This window comes from Plecotus auritus (assembly GCF_963455305.1).
Source record: "Plecotus auritus genome assembly, chromosome: 5".
Taxonomy (NCBI): Eukaryota; Metazoa; Chordata; class Mammalia; order Chiroptera; family Vespertilionidae; genus Plecotus; species Plecotus auritus.
The window spans coordinates 44,966,342-44,988,446 of NC_137776.1; the positions used below are offsets into that span (position 1 = coordinate 44,966,342).

General features: G+C 37.6%; 1 protein-coding gene across 2 annotated transcripts in view; it reads right to left on the reverse strand.

Annotated features, from left to right (window-relative positions):
- Positions 1-22,105, reverse strand: part of MTX2 (metaxin 2) — a 64,696-nt gene that overhangs the window by 30,881 nt on the left and 11,710 nt on the right. The window contains exons 2-3 of one of the 2 annotated variants that reach the window (XM_080668091.1): positions 10,205-10,252; positions 9,164-9,210 (exon numbers count right to left, since the gene is read on the reverse strand). The exons of the other annotated variant lie outside the window; for it this stretch is intronic. Coding sequence (XP_080524217.1) covers positions 9,164-9,210; positions 10,205-10,252 — 95 coding nt within the window. The remainder of the gene's footprint in view (positions 1-9,163; positions 9,211-10,204; positions 10,253-22,105) is intronic. 2 annotated transcript variants of the gene reach the window in all.

The following is a 22,105-nucleotide window of genomic DNA, read 5'->3' on the forward strand; positions in this document are numbered from 1 at the left end:
CAGGAGTATGATTTTTTTGCTAAGTTAAATAGATATTTATATTAGTAATCCATTACCCTACATAATCATTTTACATTATTTCACTAATTACTAAAAATAACAACTCTCTTAGCCACCTAATTCTATTTTGAATATTCTTCATTTTCACAACTCTGGTAAGATTAATTTAAATATTTTATATAACAATACCATTTATGTGCTGATGGATTAATATTAATAAAAAAAATTTTATTCTGCAAAATTCTGTTTGTAACTTAAGTTTTACATATTTAAATTATTCCAGATTATAAACATAAATCACAAAAAAATGTTTTTTATACTTGTGGTATAGAAAAGGTGATGAGGATAAAATATTCAATCTGAAAAATTTAAACTCAGTGATATCAAGGAAACCTCTGTGGCCTCCATTTTGCTCATTTTAGAATACTAAAAAGGATTTTACAAGTCCCCTGATGTAACAAATGTTTACCAAATTCTCTCTACCCCTTAGTTTTCCTTTCCTTCTCCTAATCCTGAAAGTAAATACAGAAGCCTCATTTTGCAGAGGATGAGCAAAGTGGGAGGGGTGAGCAAATGTTATAAAACTAAAATTTAGCACTGGTCGGGTAGGCCAGTTGGTTAGAGCGTCATCCGATACACCAAGGTTGAGGGTTCGATCTCTGGTCAGGGCACATACAAGAAGCAATCAATAAATGCCTAAGTGGAACAACAAATAGATGTTTCTCTGTTTCTCTGTTTCTCTCTCTCTCCTTTCTCTCTAAAATAAATAAAAAAGTAAACTCACATTTTCACTTTATGAAATTTTAAGATATCAATTTTTAAATGTTTCCCAGAAAATATTAATTCTCTATTAAAATATATCCACTGATATCATCCTACTTGTATTTACATCAGATTTAAATTAAACTAAGACAAAAATTGCATACAACCATAAACAACTTGTTTAAAACAAAAATGTATCCAACTAAACTGAAAATTGAAAATCATTTCCTTCAAAATTCTGCAGGTAAGCTGTCCACTGTGGCCATCTGCTATACAGCATTTTCATAATCACAATGCAACAACTGACATGCAGTCCCAAAGGAGAGAGAAATATTCCTCCCTCTGTTCTTCCCTAATCACTACATTAGGATATTACTATTTAACTACACACCAAAAACAGGTTTCTTTTTATTTATTTATTTTTAAATACATTTTTATTGATTTCAGAGAGGAAGGAAGAGGGAGAGATCGAAACATCAATGATAAGAGAGAATCATTGATCAGCTGCCTCCTGCAGGCCCCACACTGGGAATCGAGCCCGCAACCAGGGCATGTGCCCTTGATGGAAACCAAACCTGGGACCCTTCAGTCTGCAGGCTGACGCTCTATCCACTGAACCAAACTGGCTAGGGCAAAAAGGTTTCTTTTTAAATTAGCTTCATATATACTAATCAAAACCTTCTCTAAAACTGACTAGAAAGTAACATTTTATTATATAAAGACATTAAAAATATGTATATAAATCTTTGAAGTCAAAATAGGCACTAATTCAGCATTTAACATCATGTTTCTATTGCTTTTACTTTTTTCCCATTTATTACCAAACTTCAACTTCACAATAACTCATAATATAGGTAAGACTGCCTTTATCACATTTCAAAGATCCAAAAACTAAGACATGTCTTAATGTCACATCTTAATGTAATCTATAAGAATAAGATATAATTGGCTAGGAAATGTCAGAAATAATTTTTGAATTAAATGCCCACTTACATACATATATATATGTATATGTATATATGTATATATGTATATGTATATATGTATATATATGCCTAATATGCAAATTGTCCCCTCAGGAGTTCGACTGGGAGACTAGGAGCTCAATCGCTTGCTATAATGTGCGCTGACCACCAGGGAGTGGCGCAGAAGGAAGGCAGGCCCCAGCCAGTGGCCAGCAGCCGGGGAAGGAAGGCCCCAGCTGGCAGCCAGAAGGCCCTGATCGGCCCTGATCACCAGCTAGGCCTAAGGGCCCTATCCATGCACGATTACGTGCGCCAGGCCTCTAGTCTATATATATAACAACCTAAGAAACTGTTTGACCTTTTGACTGGTCACTATGACACGCACTAACCACCAGGGGGCAGACGCTCAATGCATAGGCATGGAAACATGGAACAGACTGATGAATCTCAGAGGGAAGGGGAGGGGGGAGGTTGGGAAGAGGTTAACCAAAGATCTTATATGCATACTAGAGGCCCAGTGCATGGATTCATGCACCATGGGGTCCCTTGGCCTGGCCTAAGGGGATTGGGCTGAAACCGGCAGTCCAATGCCACCGGCTGCTCCCCCTCATCCTGGCCCCGCTGCACCTGCCGGCGGGCTCCCACCCAGTCAGTCCTGATTGGGAGAGGCTCATGCTGCTGTCATGGCGCTTGCCAGCCATGAGCCCTGAATCTAGCGCCTATCCCGAGGGGTATAGGGGATCAGGATGCGATTCCCCCGGGCAGGTGGTGTGACACCCTTGCCAGCCTGGGATCCATCCTGCTCACATTCACGCCAGTTGTCAGGAGCCACCTGGAGGCTGCTTTTATAACGTTTCTTCCTTGCGTAGTGTCTAGGGAGGGGCAACGGCCACGGTGCCCAAGGCCGACTTGCAGGAGGCGGGCGGCGGCGCTGTTGGGATTGTGCCGGTGGTGCCGGTCTGTCAGTGCCTGGCCTGTTCTCTGGAGATTGGGCCTGCAGGACTACTGAGGGAGTGAGTGGCTGCTGCCAGGCTGGTGGGCTGCCAGGACAGGTTGGTCAGCTGAGCGGCACTCCCGCTGTGGGAACACGCTGACCACCAGGGGGCAGCCCCTGCATTGAGCATCTGCCCCCTGCATTGAGCGTGGTCAGTCCGCTTCATAGAAACCTGTCATTCGGTCATTTGGTCGTTCGGTTGCTTAGGCTTTTATATATATAGATATCTATTAAATAATTGGTTTAGGTTTAGGGATATGAGTAGCCATAGAAAATTATTATCAAAGTTCTTTTACCAATCAATACAAGCTTAATTCCTTCAAAGTGGAAGTATTATAAAATGAAAAGTTTCTCTCTCACTGTGTGTGTATGTGTGTGTGTAGTATGTCATATATATGTATATATACCTAATTATATGTATGTATGTATGTACATATGTATATATCATGAAAAAGAGAAACACACACTACAATAATACTTAACTACATTCAACACATGAGATTATTTTATGATCAGGCAAACACTTGAGGTAATACCAATACTTTGTGGATGAGGAAAGAAAAGCAAATCAAAGAGGAAATAATAGCCATGAGAAAAAATTTTATTTTCTTTTAAACTGAAATCACAAAGGTTCCTTTAATCAAAAATGATCTAACCACTTAGTTTCAGGAGTATAATAAATGCCACCTCTATGTGGTAAGTAAAATTTAAATTTCCTGATGGCTTAACTAGCAGACTACTAAAATATCTGATGTATGATATCTGGTATCTTCTAGTAAATATCCAGTTTATGGATACCTGTCACATTGTTTTGATCAATTTTATACATTTAACTGATTCTTCTAAATGGATACTGGTCCACTATATAGATGAAAATTACTCCATAAAGTTTACATCAGATATCTGGAAAAGTCACATTTATAGTCATGGCTACTATCAGCTGTCAAGCCAAAGAATATTGAAGAAAACCAAGAATTTTTAATATATGCTGGTTAATTTATCATCTAAGTGACATATGTAGTATAACAAAACAATTGAAAATGGTTAAGCAAAATTCTGCATTTTGAAAGGTTCCTTTTTTCCTGGTTTTATTTTTAATTGCAACTATGATTTGAGAAGCCATGGTGAGAAAGCAAATTAACAGGAGCCATAAAAATAGAGTTGCTAAATAAAGTACACACCAAGATTTTTTTCCCTCCCACAGATTATTTAAGGCATTCATTTTTCTTTAATCGCTAATATACCAATATTTTAGTTTGCTATGAAAACTAATTAAGCCACCTATCCCAGGGTTCCTCAACATTGACACTACTTATATTTGGGGCTGGATAATTCTTTATTATGGAGAGACTATCCTATGTATTGTAAGATGTTTAAGAGCATCCCTGGCATCTACCCAATAGATGCCAATAGCACTCTCCCTTAACAGTTGAGACAACCAAACATGTCCAAACATGGTCAAGTGTCCTCTGTGGAGTTGAAGAACCATTGGTGTATTCCTACCCAAAATACTTTCCTTAGTGAAAATTACTTCAGTATTTCCCAAACTACTCTTCTTTGGGGGTTCCCAGACAGCTTCAGCAGAGAGATCAGTAAACTTCCTAAAACCATATGCAGAATAGTCTGGGTATGTTTTTACTTGTGTGCGTGCACTGGAATGTGTTTCATCAGATCCTGAAAGAGTTATCCCAAAAATGGCAATTAAAAAAAGGTTAAGAATTAGTGCCTCGACTAAAATATTCACTGTTCCCTGAGCCATCTTTTCAAGATTGAAAATACTAGTTTATACACAGCAAATAATTTATTGGTGCTATCAATTACTAGGTAACATTGCTTTTCCCACACGTACAAATCCTTCATTCAACAAATATTTACTGAGTGCATTCCATATTCTAGGCACCATGTTATTAGTATTTGAAAGCTAAACTTAAATTCTATTTTCCTCACCAAAAATAAATAAATAAATAAATATTTTTTTAAAATTAAATAGCAGTATAAAATCCATATTTATTGCCTATAACCAACTAAAATTTCTGCTTCTCCAAAGTTAACATAAGAAAATGCACTAGTTATAATGCTAGTGCCTAAAGATAAAATAAAGGTAAATAAATAAAATAAACATAATTTATATTCTAAAAAGATACAAATCTTCAAGAAGAAACTTAAAGATACTCATACAAATAAGTTACTGTTCAACACATTCCTTTTCATCTCTCCTTTCCCTATCTTAAACAAAACACAAATGTACTGAATGATATTCTATGTATTAGACATAGTTATCAAGCCCAGAGGATACCAAGTGAATAAAGAAATATAATGAAAAAAAAAAAAAAAAGAAATATAATGAGATAACCAAGTGCCTAACATCATGCCTAGAACACAGAAGTTCACAGTTCCTTTTCTTCCTTTCTGTCTTCAAGATGCTCACAGTCTCATCTCCAATAAATATCACATGTCTTACCTTTCTCTTTTAAGTTATCTTTTAGATGCCGGACCAAAAAAAAATTTCTTTGTAATTCAAATTATGTAAGCTAACTGAATAAACAGCAGATAAGTATATAAAATGTTTGAATACCCTACATGAACATTTCTTTCTTTTGTTAAAGCAAATAATCCCCAAGTATCCTATTCTTCCTACAGTACAATTTAAAATTTATAGGACCACTAATCTTTTTTGGATTATACAACTGTGATACGCAACTTAAAGAGCTATTGCATTCAATAAGTGGTTTGGGAATAAACACTAATGTAATCAATCCTATATAATAAAGAAGTAACATGCAAAGTGACCCTCACGCCCTGACAAGATGGCTGGCTGCCTACAACCAGGCTGCAGGGGGGTTAATGAGGGACGACCAAACAACTGAACAGCAGGCTGCGTGGGGTGACCAGGCTGGCAAGGGGGTTAGTGAGGGATGACCAAAAGACTAAACAGCAGGTTGCGTGGGGTGACCAGGCCAGCGGAGGGGGGGGGGCAGTTGGGGGTGACCAGGCCAGCACGGGGGGCAGTTGGGAAGACCAGGCCGGCGGGGGGGGAGGGGGGACAGTAAGAGGCTACCAGGCCGGTGGGAGCAGTGGGCAGTTAGGGGTGACCAGGCCAGCAGGGGGGGCAGTTGGGGGCGATTAGGCTGGCAGGGGGGCAGTGAGGGGCGACTAGGCTGGTGGGGGGCGGGCAGTTGGGGGTGACCAGGCCAGCAGCAGGGGTGGCAGTTAAGGGCGACCAGGCCAGCAGAGGGGGCACAGCTGGGGCTGACCATGCCAGCAGGGGGGGCAGTTAAGGGGTGACTAGGCAGGCAGGCAGGTGAGCACTTAGGAGCCAGTGGTCCAGGATGTGAGAGAGATGTCCAACTGCCGGTTTAGGTCCGATCCCCGGGATCGGGCCTAAACCAGCAGTCGGACATCCTCCAAGGATTGGAGAAAGTGCAGGCTGTGCTGAGAGGATCCCCACCACAGCCCCGTGCATGAATTTCGTGCACTGGGCCTCTAGTAAGTATATAAAAAATTACTAGAGAAGAATATGTCTGCTTCAAGATTATCAAAATGTTAGAATGAGTATAATGACAAAATGATGCTTTTAAAAATGTGAATAAATCTTCACAAATAAGTTAGAAAGTAATCTGGTGTCTGTAAATGTACATATCACCCCCCAAAAAATCAACACCATCATATCTAGCCAAAAGCAAAACTACTAAGAAACAGAAATAATTTTTTATAAAAAGAACAAATAATGAAAATGTTACGCTTATTTTATATACTGACAACAATTAACTGAATAATCCTATTTAATAAAAGAGTAATATGCAAATTAACCATCACTCCGATATACCCACAAGCCAGGCCCACCAGCCAATCAGGAGTGAGTATGCAAATTAACCCAACCAAGATGGCATGGCCATGGAGAGAGCAGGAGGCTTGGGTTTCCTTGGCAATGGAGGAAGCCAAGCTTTCCGCCTGCCCTGGCCAGCCCAGTCCTCCACTCAAGGCTAAAAAGTTTCAATTATAGAAGATACATAAATCCAAACAAAAATGGCGGCAGCCACGGAGCTGGAGAGCGCAGGAGGCTTGAGTTGCCCCAGGCGATGAGGAAGCCAAGCTTCGGCAGCCCCGGCCTGCCTTGGCCTCCACTCAAGGCTACAAAGTTTCAATTATAGAAGATAAATAAATCCCAACAAAAATGGCTGCAACCACGGAGGGAGCAAGAGGCTTGGCTCCGCACAGGGCTACAAAGTTTCAATTATAGAAGGTAAATAAATCCCAGATCCCAAGGCCTCCACTTGGGTTGCCGGGGGGCGTGGCCGGCCTGCAAACCACGACAGGCCCCTCACCCAGGCTGCCCCATGTCCCAAGGGAACCCCCAGCCTGATCCGGGACACCCTTCAGGGCAAACCAGCCAGCCCCTACCCGTGCACCAGGCCTCTATCCTATCTAATAATAATTTTCTAGAAAAGGCCGATAAATTTAGCGAGAACCTCGAGGATATGAAAAAGGACCAACTAGAAATTAAACATACACTGACTGAAATAAGAAATATTATACAGAGACCTAACAGCAGACTAGAGGACGGCAAGAATCAAGTCAAAGAGTTGAAAATACAAAGAAGCAAAAACACTCAACCAGAAAAGCAAAAAGAAAAAAGAATCCAAAAACTTGAAGATAGTGTAAGGAGCCTCTGGGACAACCTCAAGCGTACCAACATCAGAATTATGGGGGTGCCAGAAGAAGAGAGAGAGCAAGATACTGAAAACCTATTTGAAGAAATAATGACCGAAAACTTCCCCCACCTGGTCAAAGAAATAGACTTACAAGTCCAGGAAGCGCACAGAACCCCAAACAAAAGGAATCCAAAGAGCACCACACCAAGACACATCATAATTAAAATGCCAAGGGCAAAAGACAAAGAGAGAATATTAAAAGCAGCAAGAGAAAAACAGTTAATTACCTACAAGGGAGCACCCATACGACAGTCAGCTGATTTCTCAACAGAAACTATGCAGGCCAGATGGGAGTGGCAAGAAATATTCAAAGTGATGAATAGTGTCCTAGCTGGTTTGGCTCAGTGGATAGAGCGTCGGCCTGTGGACTGAAGGGTCCCAGGTTCGATTCCGGTCAAGGACATGTACCTTGGTTGCGGGCACATCCCCAGTAGGGGGTGTGCAGGAGGCACCTGATCGATGTTTCTCTCTCATCGATGTTTCTAACTCTCTCTCCCTCTCCCTTCCTCTCTGTAAAAAAATCAATAAAATATATTTAAAAAAAAAACAAAAAAAAACACAAAGTGATGAATAGCAAGAACCTATAACCAAGATTACTCTACCCAGCAAAGCTATCATTCAGAATTGAAGGGCAAATAAAGAGCTTTACAGATAATAAAAAGCTAAAGGAGTTCATCAACACCAAACCAGTATTATATGAAATGCTGAAAGGTATTCTTTAAGAAGAGGAAGAGGAAGAAAAAGGTAAAGATAAAAATTATGAACAACAAATACATATCTATCAACAAGTGAATCTAAAAATCAAGTGAATAAAAAATCTGATGAACAGAATAAACTGGTGAATATAATAGAATCAGGGGCACCGAAAGGGAGTAGACTGACAATTCTCAGGGGGAAAGGGGTGTGGGGAGTGTGGGAAGAGACTGGACAAAAATCATACACGTATGGATGAGGACAGTCGGGGGGAGGTAAGGGCAGAGGGTGGGGTGGGAACTGAGTGGAGGGGAGCTGTGGGGGGGGAAAGAGGAACAATTGTAATAATCTGAACAATAAAGATTTATTAAATTTTAAAAAAGAATATGCAAATTGACCATCACTCCAACACACAAGATGGCTACCCCCATGTGGTCAAAGATGACTGCCTCCATGTGGACACAAGATTGTGGACACAAGATGGCCGCCACAAGATGGCCAGCAGGGGAGGGCAGTTGGGAGGGACCAGGCCTGCAAGGGAGGGCAGTTGGGAGCGATCAAGCCTGCAGGGGAGGGCAGTTAGGGGTGACCAGGCCTGGCAGGGGAGCAGTTAGGCATCAATCAGGCTGTCAGGGGAGTGGTTAGGGGGTGACCAGGCTGGCAGGCAGAAGTGGTTAGGGGCAATCAGGAAGGCAGGCAGGCGAGCAGTTAGGAGCCAGCAGTCCTGGATTGTGAGAGGGATGTCCGACTGCCCGTTTAGGCCCAATCCTACCTGGATCGGGGCTTAACGGGCAGTCCGACATCCCTCGAGGGGTCCCAGATTGGAGAGGGTGCAGGCTGGGCTGAGGGACACACCCCCACGTGCACGAATTTTGTGCACCGGGCCTCTCGTATTATATAATAAACTTACCCTTCACAGAAGAGATTATATTGATCATTGTAAATCACACAAAAATTCTAAACAGACCACATCAAATTATCTGGGGGGAAAATTTCCAACTCAAAATGAAAAAATGTTACATTATTTATAGATTTACCTGCACAGCAAGGGAAGCTGCATTGTCAGAAAGCAAAATTTGCTCCCCTGTGGAAATACAATAAAAGGTTTGAGTCAAAAGTGTGATTGCTAACCAAGTCAGATATACTTATATTTTTATTTTTAAAAACTATTCTTATTTTTAAAAAGATATAGCCTTTCAGTAACATAAGTATTAAGTTCTAGATCAAAGCTACTTAATTATAATTTTGATTATATTATCATTGTATGTAAACAATGATAAAACAAGACTATTTCCTCTAAAACTGATTATCACATTTTTATCAGCAACATATAATTAAAATCACTCACTTAAAAACAAATTCATTTTTCAAGTTTTTAATATATTCCTCCTTTTCATTAAAATTAAATATATTTTAAAATTAAGTACTATTTGTATCTACTCAACCCTCTCTAGTTAAAAATAAAACTATTCGAAATCATATAAAACCAGCTGCAGTTAACATTGCACAGTGTGTCTAGGTCTGTCACACAAAAGAAAGATGACAAGTTCACTGCAATAAAAATTCCATGCTTAGAAGACTAGGGCTGCTGCATATTAGTCTTCATTACTTTGCAGTCTTCTGACAACTGTAGCAGGCTGCTGAGCCCCAAATGGGGTCCATAATGTGATCTGATGATATATGAAGAGCTGCTAAAGGGAGCCTGAACATCCTGGCCTATACATTTTAACAGTTCCTTTTTACTGAGAGCCCACTTTACCACAGGACTTCAAAAATCTGCTGTGTCAGCTATTGGTGCAGTAAATCTGCCAACTGCTCCTGCAACCACATCATTTTACACTGCCTACAGCAGCCAATATAATGAGTCAATAATAAACTAAGGACCTTATAGGCCATGAATAGTTGGTTTACACTGGCAGATACAAGTTTAGGCAAAATCTCCTAGACAATTACACAAGGGAAGCCTTTTCTTTATGTTTTTATGTTCTCCTTGCAGTAAGTTATATTACTGAATGAATTTTTTTGGTAATAGATATATTTTGATGCAAGGCCATTTTTAATTGTGAACAAGTTCCTACCTTTCAGTTGCTGATATAATGTAGCATTTTCAGGCCAAGGTTCTACAGCTGTGGAAACAAGGCAGTGGTAATTAGGCACATAGGGCAAAAACATATGAATAACCCAACAAGTTAATTAAGCACATGCATTGGCCTAGAGCCGTGGTCGGCAAACTGCAGCTCGCGAGCCACATGCAGCTCTTTGGCCCCTTGAGTGTGGCTCTTCCACAAAATACCATGGCCTGGGCGAGTCTATTTTGAAGAAGTGGCATTAGAAGAAGTTTAAGTTTAAAAAATTAGGCTCTCAAAAGAAATTTCAATCGTTGTACTGTTGATATTTGACTCTGTTGACTAATGAGTTTGCCGACCACTGGGAGCATTTAAAGTTAATTGTCAAGTTACCTTAACTGTAGCAACTACTCACACTACCTTAGATTCTATGGAAACCTGTATAAGTAGTTTAGATAACATTTTAAATGTATATTTGGTTTATTGTTTGGTGGTAATTTGTTTTTTGTTTGTTATGGGGAGGAAGTGGAAGATATCTTGCCCAATCGAAAGTAAGAATTGAAAAAACTAACATAGCCTATATGCTACTATTCCTTTAGCCTCCTTCAAACACAGACATATCCAAAGTATTACTCATATATATAAAAAGATACTGAATTCTGATTCACTATAAAAACAATAGTGAAACAATATTTATAATATTTCACTGTAACATTTAACAAAGTAAATTTTCAAACATTTAACAAAGTAAATTTTCAAATGCATGAAAGAATCAAATATATCTGTATGATGCTGTGCATGTTGCTTTATAAGCTGGTAATATTTAAACATATGCCCTGACCGGTTTGGCTCAGTGGATAGAGCGTCAGCCTGCGGACTAAAGGGTCCCGGGTTCGATTCCAGTCAAGGGCATGTACTTTGGTTGTGGGCACATCCCCAGTAGGGGGTGTGCAGGAGGCAGCTGATCAATGTTTCTCTCTTCGATGTTTCTAACTCTCTATCCCTCTCCCTTCCTCTCTGTAAAAAATCAATAAAATATATTTTAAAAAATAAAATAAATAAATAAACATATAGTGGAATCCTGGTGTATTCTAGAACATTTCATTGCCTTGATCCCACCACCACCACTACACAAAATCGAAGGAGAGTAGCATGATGAAGCAATAAGTATCTACAATGTCAAAGCTGGTAAAACTAATTTTAGGCCTAAAGTCAGGTTTGATCTTGACTCTTAACCATTCATCTATAGAAGACTCTAGTTAGCTACAAAAATATTAGCACTTACCAGTGCTTGGAAAAAGCACTAGATTTAAATTCTGTCTAATCAACTGCACTTAAGAAGCAATGTCTCCACTGATAGAATATATAGGATATATGTAATTTGTTGAATTGTCCTTTGTAAAAGCCATAAAACATCAGAATCACCAATTCTAGCACAGTAACTACATTTGCTCTCAGGAAAAAAGTAAATTAAATACATGAAATTTGATAATAATTAGTATTTTCTTATTCTGTTTATAATACAGTTTCTGTGATATAGCAATAAATTATCATTTAATATATAACTCTGACTTTTTTAAAGAAATGTATGTATGTGAAGTATTTTTTTCTTATGAATGATCATTTAAGATGCACTAAAACAGTCCCAGGGATAAGGTGACTCCTTAATTTGCTTTTATTTACACTTTAGAATAAAAAGGAAAACATAATAGTAGTATTATAAATTGTAAATGCTTTGGTTTTGTTTGGGCTACACAAAATTAAACTCATACTTAAGGGTAATACCATGAAATCACCAAGCAAATAATGAACATACATAGTTTTATATGCTGTTACCCACAACATTATACATACACATAAAGGCTGCTGAGTTTCAACTCACATACCAAAAAGGCAGTGAAACTAAATATTTTGTTATTGTAAACTTTTTAACAAAGTAAAATTGCAGTAAGAAACCCAATTAACCTGTGTAACACAGTTTTATAAAAAGTCAGGGAAACAAAAACAAGCTGACATTAGCAAATTACTCAAAAATAACCTTTTAGGATAAATTGTATGGTCAGCACACCTACACTGTTTACATCTATATGAGAAACAATACAATGAGGTTCATTCATTATAAGATCCTACATCATCAAAGATTCAATTGTATGTACTATATTAATATTATTAAAGCAATAAAGCATAGAAATAAAATTTACAAAAATTTCAAAGATCTTGAAACTAGGACACAGATGTGTTGTATACATCTTCTGTATCATGTTGTGTGTATATAGTTGGTGTTCATTAATTGTGTGTCGAAAAAAAGAAAAGGGATATTTTGGTTAAACCTCCTACTCTATTCCCTAAATATTTTAGCTAATCAAAATTTTATCTGAACTGCCCTGGCCAGTGTTGCTAAGTGGTTAGAGCATCAACCTGCACATGGAAAGGTCCTGGGTTAAATTCCCAGTCAAGGGCACATACCTGGGTTGCAGGTTCAATCCCTGGCCTGAGTCAGGGAGCATGTGGGAGGCAACCAAATGATATGACTCTCACAATGCTTCCCCCTCCCCTCCCTCAGTCCCTCCCTCTCTCCCCACCCTCCCTTCCACTCCCTCTAAAAATCAATGGAAAAAATGTCCTTGGTACTGAACTTAATATTATCAACTATGTTAAAGTAATGGATGTTCTAATTAAATATTCTGGTAATTTTAACTGCTGGTTAGCTGTTTTGTACACATACGAGACATAGATTTAAATTTTTAAAAACGATGGAATAGCATTCCCTTAGCATTAAATACATGGTGAATATAATTTAAGTGGTCTCTGATAAATCAGAAACTATTTCACTACTCTGCACTATCAAGTTCTTATATAAACAGTAAGTTATGTTGAGTTAATTTATCATCAACCCCATGGATTCTTCAGATCTATTACAACAGACATATGTGAAAGTAAAACAAATCTTGCAACATATTGTCTAACTGCAAATAAGAACAAAGAAGTTGCCTACAAATACTAAAAGCTCTGCTATTAAGAACCTAAAGCTGAAAATGAGGGTGAAAGTGCTATGCTTTTCTTGATCCAAGATGCAAACTATGTTCCAACTCAGAAATTATTATTGAAAAGAAATTCTTGGAAAGTAACTGCTAAAACATCTGATACTATCTTTACAACTAGAACCTACCATTTAAAAAGAGAAGGCAATAAGGCTGACAGAAACCTATATAATCATGTTATTTTAACAGCCTGGAATTCCAGTGCATCCATAGACCAGGTGGCAAGAAATGGTAGATGAGGCAGGGAATGATTAGCTACTTATCTCATCCATGAGCAGTTGAGAGTATACAGATATCACTGATTTAAATGTGTCACCTATGTAAACCAGCTCAAATAATTACATTTTAAGCATGACATGGAACAAGAAATGGCTAGCATGTTATTCGATAGAGTGTCCAAAGTGAAAATCCTAAGTTGTGTAGATCTACAAATCAACCATATAGATTTTTATCTAGAAAATGAGCTCTATAACTGCCTTCATAAGGAAGTCCATGAATCATGAATATTATTACCCACACATAGCAAAGTACAAAGCCTATTTCTTGATTTGGGTAATATTAATTAAAGCCTTTTTATTGAGAATGCCTATTGTGTGAAAGACAAAGTCCAAATATACAACTTCTTCCCCACTCCTCTTCCCAAGGTTAGGCAACTCAATACCCACCCTTGCTTCTGACCCTATGTAACAGATTACGAACTTAAAATTATAATGCTGACAATAGACTTTAAAAATCTGTAGTATTTAAAAAGAAAATTCTTTTTAAGACAATATTAAACATTTTCATCTCATACAAGTTTTACTTCAGTCAACCTAAAATGTTTTAGACCACAGACTAAGTCTTTTTATTTTATTTTTATTAAATTTATTGGGGTGACATTGGTTAATAAGATTATATAGGTTTCAAGTGTAGATTTCTATGATACATGATCTATATATTGCATTATGTACCCACCACCCAAATCCAAATCATCCTCTGTCACCATATATTTGCCCCCTTTGCCCTTTACTGTCCCCTACCCCCTTCCCTCTGGTTAACCACCATAGTGTTGTCTAATTCAAGAGTGAGTAAAATTTCAAATTTCATCCATCATATTTTCAATTTCTACCAGCAAAAGTATACACTGATATGAAATGCCTTTTTAAACCTGCCTTAGAGAAGGGCCAAACTTAGAATAAATATAGAAGGTGTAGCTAAAAGTTTCTAAAAGAAGGCTGGGCCCTAGCCAGTTTTGCTCAGTGGATAGAGCATTGACCTGCAGACTCAAGGGTCCCAGGTTCGATTCCGGTTGAGGGCATGTGCCTTGGTTGCAGGCACATCCCCAGTGGGAGGTGTGCAGGAGGCAGCTGATTGATGTTTCTCTCTCATCGATGTTTCTAATTCTCTCTCCCTCCCCCTTCCTCTCTGTAAAAAATCAATAAAATATATTTTTAAAAAATAAAATAAATAAAAGAAGGCTGGTAGGAAATGGGGATTGAGAGAGAATGCTGTCTAATGCTGTCAAGGTGCCAAGTTACTGGTATTATTAGACAAAAAGTAAACTTTATGCTTAACATACATCAATAGTTTGTGTGGCTCTTGAAATAAACATCAGAATCGTCAGCTTGGCCTTACACATAATTCTCTCTACTCTCTGACCTCATCGTAACTCCACTCAACCCATTCTGTACTCCAGCCACACTGGCTTTCATCCAATTCCTGAATGAGCCCCATTCCTTCCTGCCCTAGAGATTCATTTGGGCTGTCTCCTCTGCCCTGGAGCAATCTTCCCATACTACTGTGTCCTCACGTCTGCTCAAACATCACTTCCTCGGGTTGGGCCAATTTCATGGACATGCAACCTGAGCAGATACACAGGCCTGCACTTAGAAAGGCTCCACCCTTAGTTTAATGTTGTGCTATCTCAATCCTGGAATACTTTTGAACAAGGGGTCTCTCTTTTTCATTTTGCACTGGGCCTACATGGGCCTACAGCTAGTCCCGTCTTCAGGAAAGTCTTCTTTGACCTCCCTGAATAGTTCAAACACTCTTTACAAGCTTGAAGAGCATGCACACTCGGTTGTACCACTTAACACAGCCAACATTTTGACATAGAAGTCAGGACTATTTAATATTGTTTATCTCTCCCTAGAACATAAAAACACCATAAATCCCCATGTCCAATTTTTGTTACCACTTCATCCCTAGAACCTACCACCTTATAGGCAATCAGTAGATGTTGGCTGAATAAATGTTTTCTATTCACTATCATTATTATTATCCATCTGTTACCATTTAGGCTAAGAATACAGCAGAGAAGATTAGGACACTACACAACATGCTCCAAAAAAGGAAACTTTACCCAAAAAACTTTAATACTACAACCAATAACACAACTGTAAAAATATTAAACAGCTGTCTGAAATAGTAGGCAGAATTTAATTCTATCAACTCACCTATGCAATGACCCTTAACACTGAAAATTTGTTTATATATTTTATATCAAATATATAGTTTTCATGAGATATTACTGCTATAACCCTCCTAAAACTAATATACTAGTAAGGCCCTCAACCATTGATAAGTAATCTCACTAATCCCCCCTTTCAACATTCTAACATCAACCCAGGGATCACCACCTTTAAATCTCATGTCCCCAGCAATAAAATATATGAGCATGCGGGCCCAAATAGATTTAGAAATCATATGGTTGGTATTCCTGAGCTAATAAATCACATCCATTATAAAACATACACTAAAAATGAAAGTAGAGTTTTTAAAAATTGAAATCCAAGTTCCAAGAGATTAGTCCTGTACTTTAAAGGATTGTCTTGCACAATGCAGGGTGTTTTTACCCCACCCCACCTTGGTAAACACTGTTCTAGTTAAATAACTACCTTTTTGAAATTTTAGAAGAGAACCCAGCCATTCATGTACCCTTGAACAAAGAAGTACTAGTATCCTCCTCTATTTTAGTAAAATCCTTTTTTGACCATAGAAAAAGCTTAGAAAGAACAAACAAATTAATGGGAAGAAGAAGGGATATCTGCCTGCCTTATCTACCTAACAACAGGACCCTCATATCCTGTGACAGTACTTAAAATTTCCCCATACATTTCATACTTTCTCACATTCGTGACTTTGCTCAAGTTATTCCCTTCTGTCCAGAATACTCCTTCAGCAGCACAAACTTAAATCCTATACCTTTCTCAAGACCAAGTTAAAATGCTACCTCCATCAAGAAGGCTTTCATTAACTTATCAAACCTAATTTCTCCTTTATCTATACTGTCCATAGCAGTTTGTACTTGTCTTAGATCATATATTACTTTCTACTCTGTTCTATTATTATGTCAATATCTTATCTCCCTTTCAAGACAGTAAGTTCCTAGAATGTGAAAAATTCCTATGGTCCTGAGATTATTTATTAAAGACTTGGATTCTCAATTGCTCCAAACCGAATATGGCATTTATAATAATATATGCCAAAACATGAAATTCAAATTAAGCAATATTTAAGTGTTTTGATCTAAGTAAAGCTAATATCTTTATTACAAGAGTTCCAAAGTAAAACTACCCACCTTTCAAAAATTTGTTCTTTCACAATAAGAAACCTATTATATCATTTTCATACCAAAGCAACAATTTAAGGTACTTTTAGTGACTGCATAACAACGTTTCTCTCCAATTAACATTATTAAAAGTCTCTCACCCACTTAGTCCTTTACTTACTTTCCAATTTGCCCAAGTAAAATGATTACATTTAGTATCTCTTTCCAGTAGCAAAGGAGATGCCTCTTATTATTTCAGTCTTCAATGGAATACAGAGGGGTTTTTTAATCCAAATGAGTATTTTTAAATTTTTCAAAGAAACTTTCTCTAGTCCTAACAGTATTTATGTTGGAGAACAAAGTTTAAAAAACAAGAGAGAGAGGGAATCTATATGCTTGGACTTTTGAAAGTCATAAGATAAACTTAATAATGCATAAATAAATTAGTGTTAAAATGCATACATTGTAAAGCAACACCCACAGCCCAAAAATATATATATATTTGCTTCTCATTTAATTATTTTTAAGGTACCTACTATTTTTAAGTTTTATCAACCAATACAATAGAACCAAAAAAATCAATATTCTTCACTACTAATCCATTATAATTTTAGAGAAATGACTACTGGCCAATAAATTTTAGGGATATACGTATCCCTAGATCTCTTAAAGGTTCTACATTTTACCTGAGGTATTCTTTCAAGTATCAGGTTGGGTGACAAGTCATTGTGGTAACAGATGATCTCTCTATTCCATTCAATTCAGGGTACATCAGTATGAAAGTGCTATGACCTAATAAACAAATCTATTTCCCAAGTCCATTTCTTGATGATCTAACCTAAGAGGACAGGAGAAAGGCCATGAAAAGAAGTGCCCTATACTGCTGTTGGTTTTTAAATTCAGCATTCTTAATGTACAACATAACTCCTCTGGCATATGAATGTAGGTAAAGACATAATTTGTAGAATAATAAGCACTAATATTACATGCTGCTTCAACGCTGTCATATTTCTAATCCATCAAATTGATTAATGTTATAATAACTCTACACAAACCTATCATTTGTGCACTAATGAAGTAAACTACAGTTTATCCTTAGGCAACTGGATCCCAAAAGCTCATAGATGTCATCTCTTCAGCTTCCAAAGATGATGTAGACAGTGTTATACAAAAGGAGTAAGAAACATGTATAGCCTACCCCCAAATTTGAATGGCTTTCTGCCAAAGGTGTAGATACAAATACTACTAATATAACAAATGCTCAAAGAGCCTTTGACAGCTCTTAAACATGGACAAGTTATGGCAACACACAAAGAGAAAAGAAGAAAATAATTCACTAGTTTGACATAAATACTATTCTGATGATCTCAGTGATACCAACAGACATTAATTTCAAAACTTAACAAGTTTTAAACGATTATGATATGAAAGCCTCATTTAGAGGAGATTTTAAAGATGTTTAGACTGAAAACATGATAATATGTGACTTTATTAAAACTAGAATTTTAAGAGCTACGTATTAAATTCAGAGCAATTCAAATTGCAAACTATAGTACAATTCAAAGATAACACTATATCTCAGATATCACTGATAATGAAATGATTAAATAGTGATGCCCCTGAGCTGTTTCATAGGGGATGTTTAATGATATTACACAGGATATGTTAGAAGTGACTCTTCCCACAGAAGGAGTTTAAAACCCATCTCTCATCACCTCAATAGTCAGAGAGCAATGTTTATGTCAGAAAGTGGCTCATGTGAAAAAAATGGAGAAGTACAGTGTAACACTGTCATTTCCATAAACCTAAAAAAACCGGCAAGTAGCATTTTGTATCATTAGCTGTAAGTCTACTGTCTTAGTCCATTTGGGCTGCTTATAACAAAATACCAGAGACTGGGTGACTTATAAACCAAATGAAATAAGAGAATAATGAGAATCTATCATCTTCTGGTCAAACACTACCCAGACTTCTACCTCAGCAGATGATGATGTTGATGATGATAATGATGATGGTGATAGCAGTTAAAATTTTCCAAGACTCATAAAGCTTATATCCAGAATATACAAAGAACTTTTATAACTCAATAATAAAAGACAAATAACCCCCCAAAATTTTATGGGCATAGGATCTGAATAGACATTTAAGCAGATTATGGCTAACAAGCACATGAAAAGATACTCAGTATCATAAGTCATTAGGGAAATACAAATCAAAATCACAACATACCATTTCATAACCACTAGAATGACTATTATCAATAAGACAGACAAAATAAATATTTAGAGGATGTGGAAAATTTGGAACTCTCATACATTGCTGATGGAAATATAAAAGGTTGGTAATTTCTCAAAATGTTAAACACAAAATTACCATATGACCAAGCAATCCTACTCCTAGGTATTCACTCAGGAGAAATGAAAAAACATATATCCACACAAAGTCCTGTACGTGAATGAGCACAACAGCATTATTCACAATAGTCAAAAACTGTAAACAAATGACCATCAATTGGTGAATGGATAAACAAAATGTGGTATATTCATACAATACAATACTATGTGGCAAGAAAATGGAACCAAGTATTGACATATGCTACAATAGGGATGAGCTTCAAAAGCATTGTGCCCAGTGAAAAAAGCCAGACTAAAGAAAATACATTGTATGATTCCATTTATATAAAATGTTCAGAATAGGCAAATATAGAGACAGAAAGTAGATTAGTGGTTGAATCGGAATGGGGATGGAAAGTGACTGTATTAAATAGGCAAGAGATTTTTTTTGGAGTGATGGAAATATTCTACAATTAAATTGTGGTAATAACCACAACTCCGCAAATATACTAAAAAATCCTTAAATCGTGTATTTAAAAAGGATATCAACATCATATCTCAGTCAAGTTGAGGTAAATAAAAAATTTTAAACGACTCTTACTGCACTTAAGTGCTTGACATATTTACTATCTCACAACTTTATGAGATAGACGTTATCATCATTATTATTCCTATCTCTATATATAAAAGTCTAATATGCAAAGTGTCCCCTCGGGAGTTCGACCGAGAGACCGGAGTTCGACCGAGAGACCAGGAGTTCGATCGCTCACTATGATGTGCGCTGACCACCAGGGGGCGTTGTGGAATGAAAGAAGCTGGGGAAGCAAGGCCCCGGCCGGCAGCCAGCAGTCAGCAGCCAAGGAAGGAAGGCCTGGCTGGCAACCGGAATGCCCCAATCGGCCCTCATCACCAGCCAGGCCTAGGGACCCTACCAGTACATGAATTTCATGCACCGGGCCTCTAGTTTTACAATAAGAAAATTGAGGCACAAGCATAAGTAATTTGCAAAGACACACTGCTAATAAGTGACGAGTGTCAGGGTTTGAACCCAAGTAGTCTGACTCCAGAGTCAGTGAACACAGAACTTCATTGGCTAACATCTTACAGAGCCCACAAACATTCTGGTATTAAAGCAATTATAATCATCCTACAACAGTTGTTCTCAACCCTTAGCATATAAGAATCACCTGAAGAACATCATAAAATTGTGTACTTCCACCAAATCCAAAGCTCAGAGATTTGAATATTGTAGAGGTGAGGACCAACATCCAAGCATGCCACAAGGACTCCCAGTAAATCTGATGCAGAAGTATATGAACACAACAAAAAAAGACTGTACCTAGGGCAAAGAATATACTTGAAATAAGACTGAGTTCTTTTCTCCTCTTTCATTTATTTGCCTCAAAGAATGTGATCTTAAGGATCTATGTAGATTCATTCTATTCAATAATATTTTTGCCCATCTTATTCTACTCAAGTATTTGTGGCTATGGCTGAAAGCCATGTTTTACAAAATGCCTTTGTAACATGTTACAATTGTATAATGTTCCAGAATAAGCCTTTATGATTAATGAACTGAAGCATCACTAATTTTGGAACCAAAGTGGCTAAATGATAGTTTTTCCATTAAGTGTAATCAATAAGGAAAATAAAACTAAGTCAATAATTATAAGACCTGAACATGAGCCATCTAAATCTATCTATATGAAACGAGATCAATTTCAAAATGGTAGTCAAAGATCAAGTTCATAAAACTGACAAACTTCTGGACGTTAACAAGGGTCAAGAAAACAAATTCACGATAGCCGTCAGCCTTTCCCAACCCAATGTCTCCGCGCCAGCTCTGCGCCACCGCCATGGCCGACGGAAGACGGTGAGGAGCCCTGCGCCCTGTCCTCTCACTCTGGGAGCACATTCTTTCTTTATAAGTATGCATGTGTCATCTCAAATAGTTATGTTTAGACTTTGTCCCATTATAAAAACCAACAACCATTTTTCATTAGTTTCCAATAAAAAGGAGGCCAACTACATGTGATTATAAATAGACTAGAGGCCCGATGCATGAAATTCGTGCAAGGGGCTCAGCCCTGGCAGCAGAGGGGGCATGCCTCAGCCCTCGCAGCGGCAGCGGCTTGCCTCAGCCCTCACAGCCCCGGCTTTGTCTGGAAGGTCATCCAGAAGGACGTCTGGAAGGTAATTTGGCTGTCCAGTCTAATTAGCATATTATGCTTTTATTATTATAGATATGAACCTTGTATCTAGGACTAGAAATTTGAATTCTTTTTTTTTTATGGTAATCTGAAATGCAAAAAAGAAACACTAACACCATGTCCGAGCTTTTTTCAGAAATAAAGATGAATATGAGATTAATAGCAGAACTATACAAAAGCAACTGGTTAAGATTAAAAGTGTAATTTGGCAAAAAAAAAAAAAGAAGACAAACAGCCCCGCACAAGTATTAGACCTCAACAATGTTAACAATGTTAATCTTCAAGGTTTAATGGTTCTCTAAATCTAATCCTAGAAAATGGAAAATAGATTTCCTTCAAAATAAGGAGCAATTCTCCCCACTACTCTATGCCAAACATTATCATTGTAATAACAGCACCTTTTTTTTAAGAATCTACTATTTGCCCACTATTCTAAGTACTTTGCATATACTCACTCCATCACATTAAGCTAGGTAACCAAAAAACTCTCCACTCCTCCTTCCTCGCTCCTCCCAGCTAGCTAGGAAACACAGGATTCCCTACAGAGGGTATGTCACTGCACCTCCTGAAATCCTGGCAGAACTGCAAGATACCCCAAGAACAAACAAACAAGAAAGAAGATAACATAGCCTAATCATCACAAAATCCCTTTATGAACAGGAGTTCAGAGGTAGAAAATCCTCAGAAACAGAAAAAATATAGTATACATTTAACACTTAACTGAACAAATAAGTTACTAAACTTACAAAATGTATCAGACTATAATAAAATGATAAAGATAAATATAAAATTGTCATTGC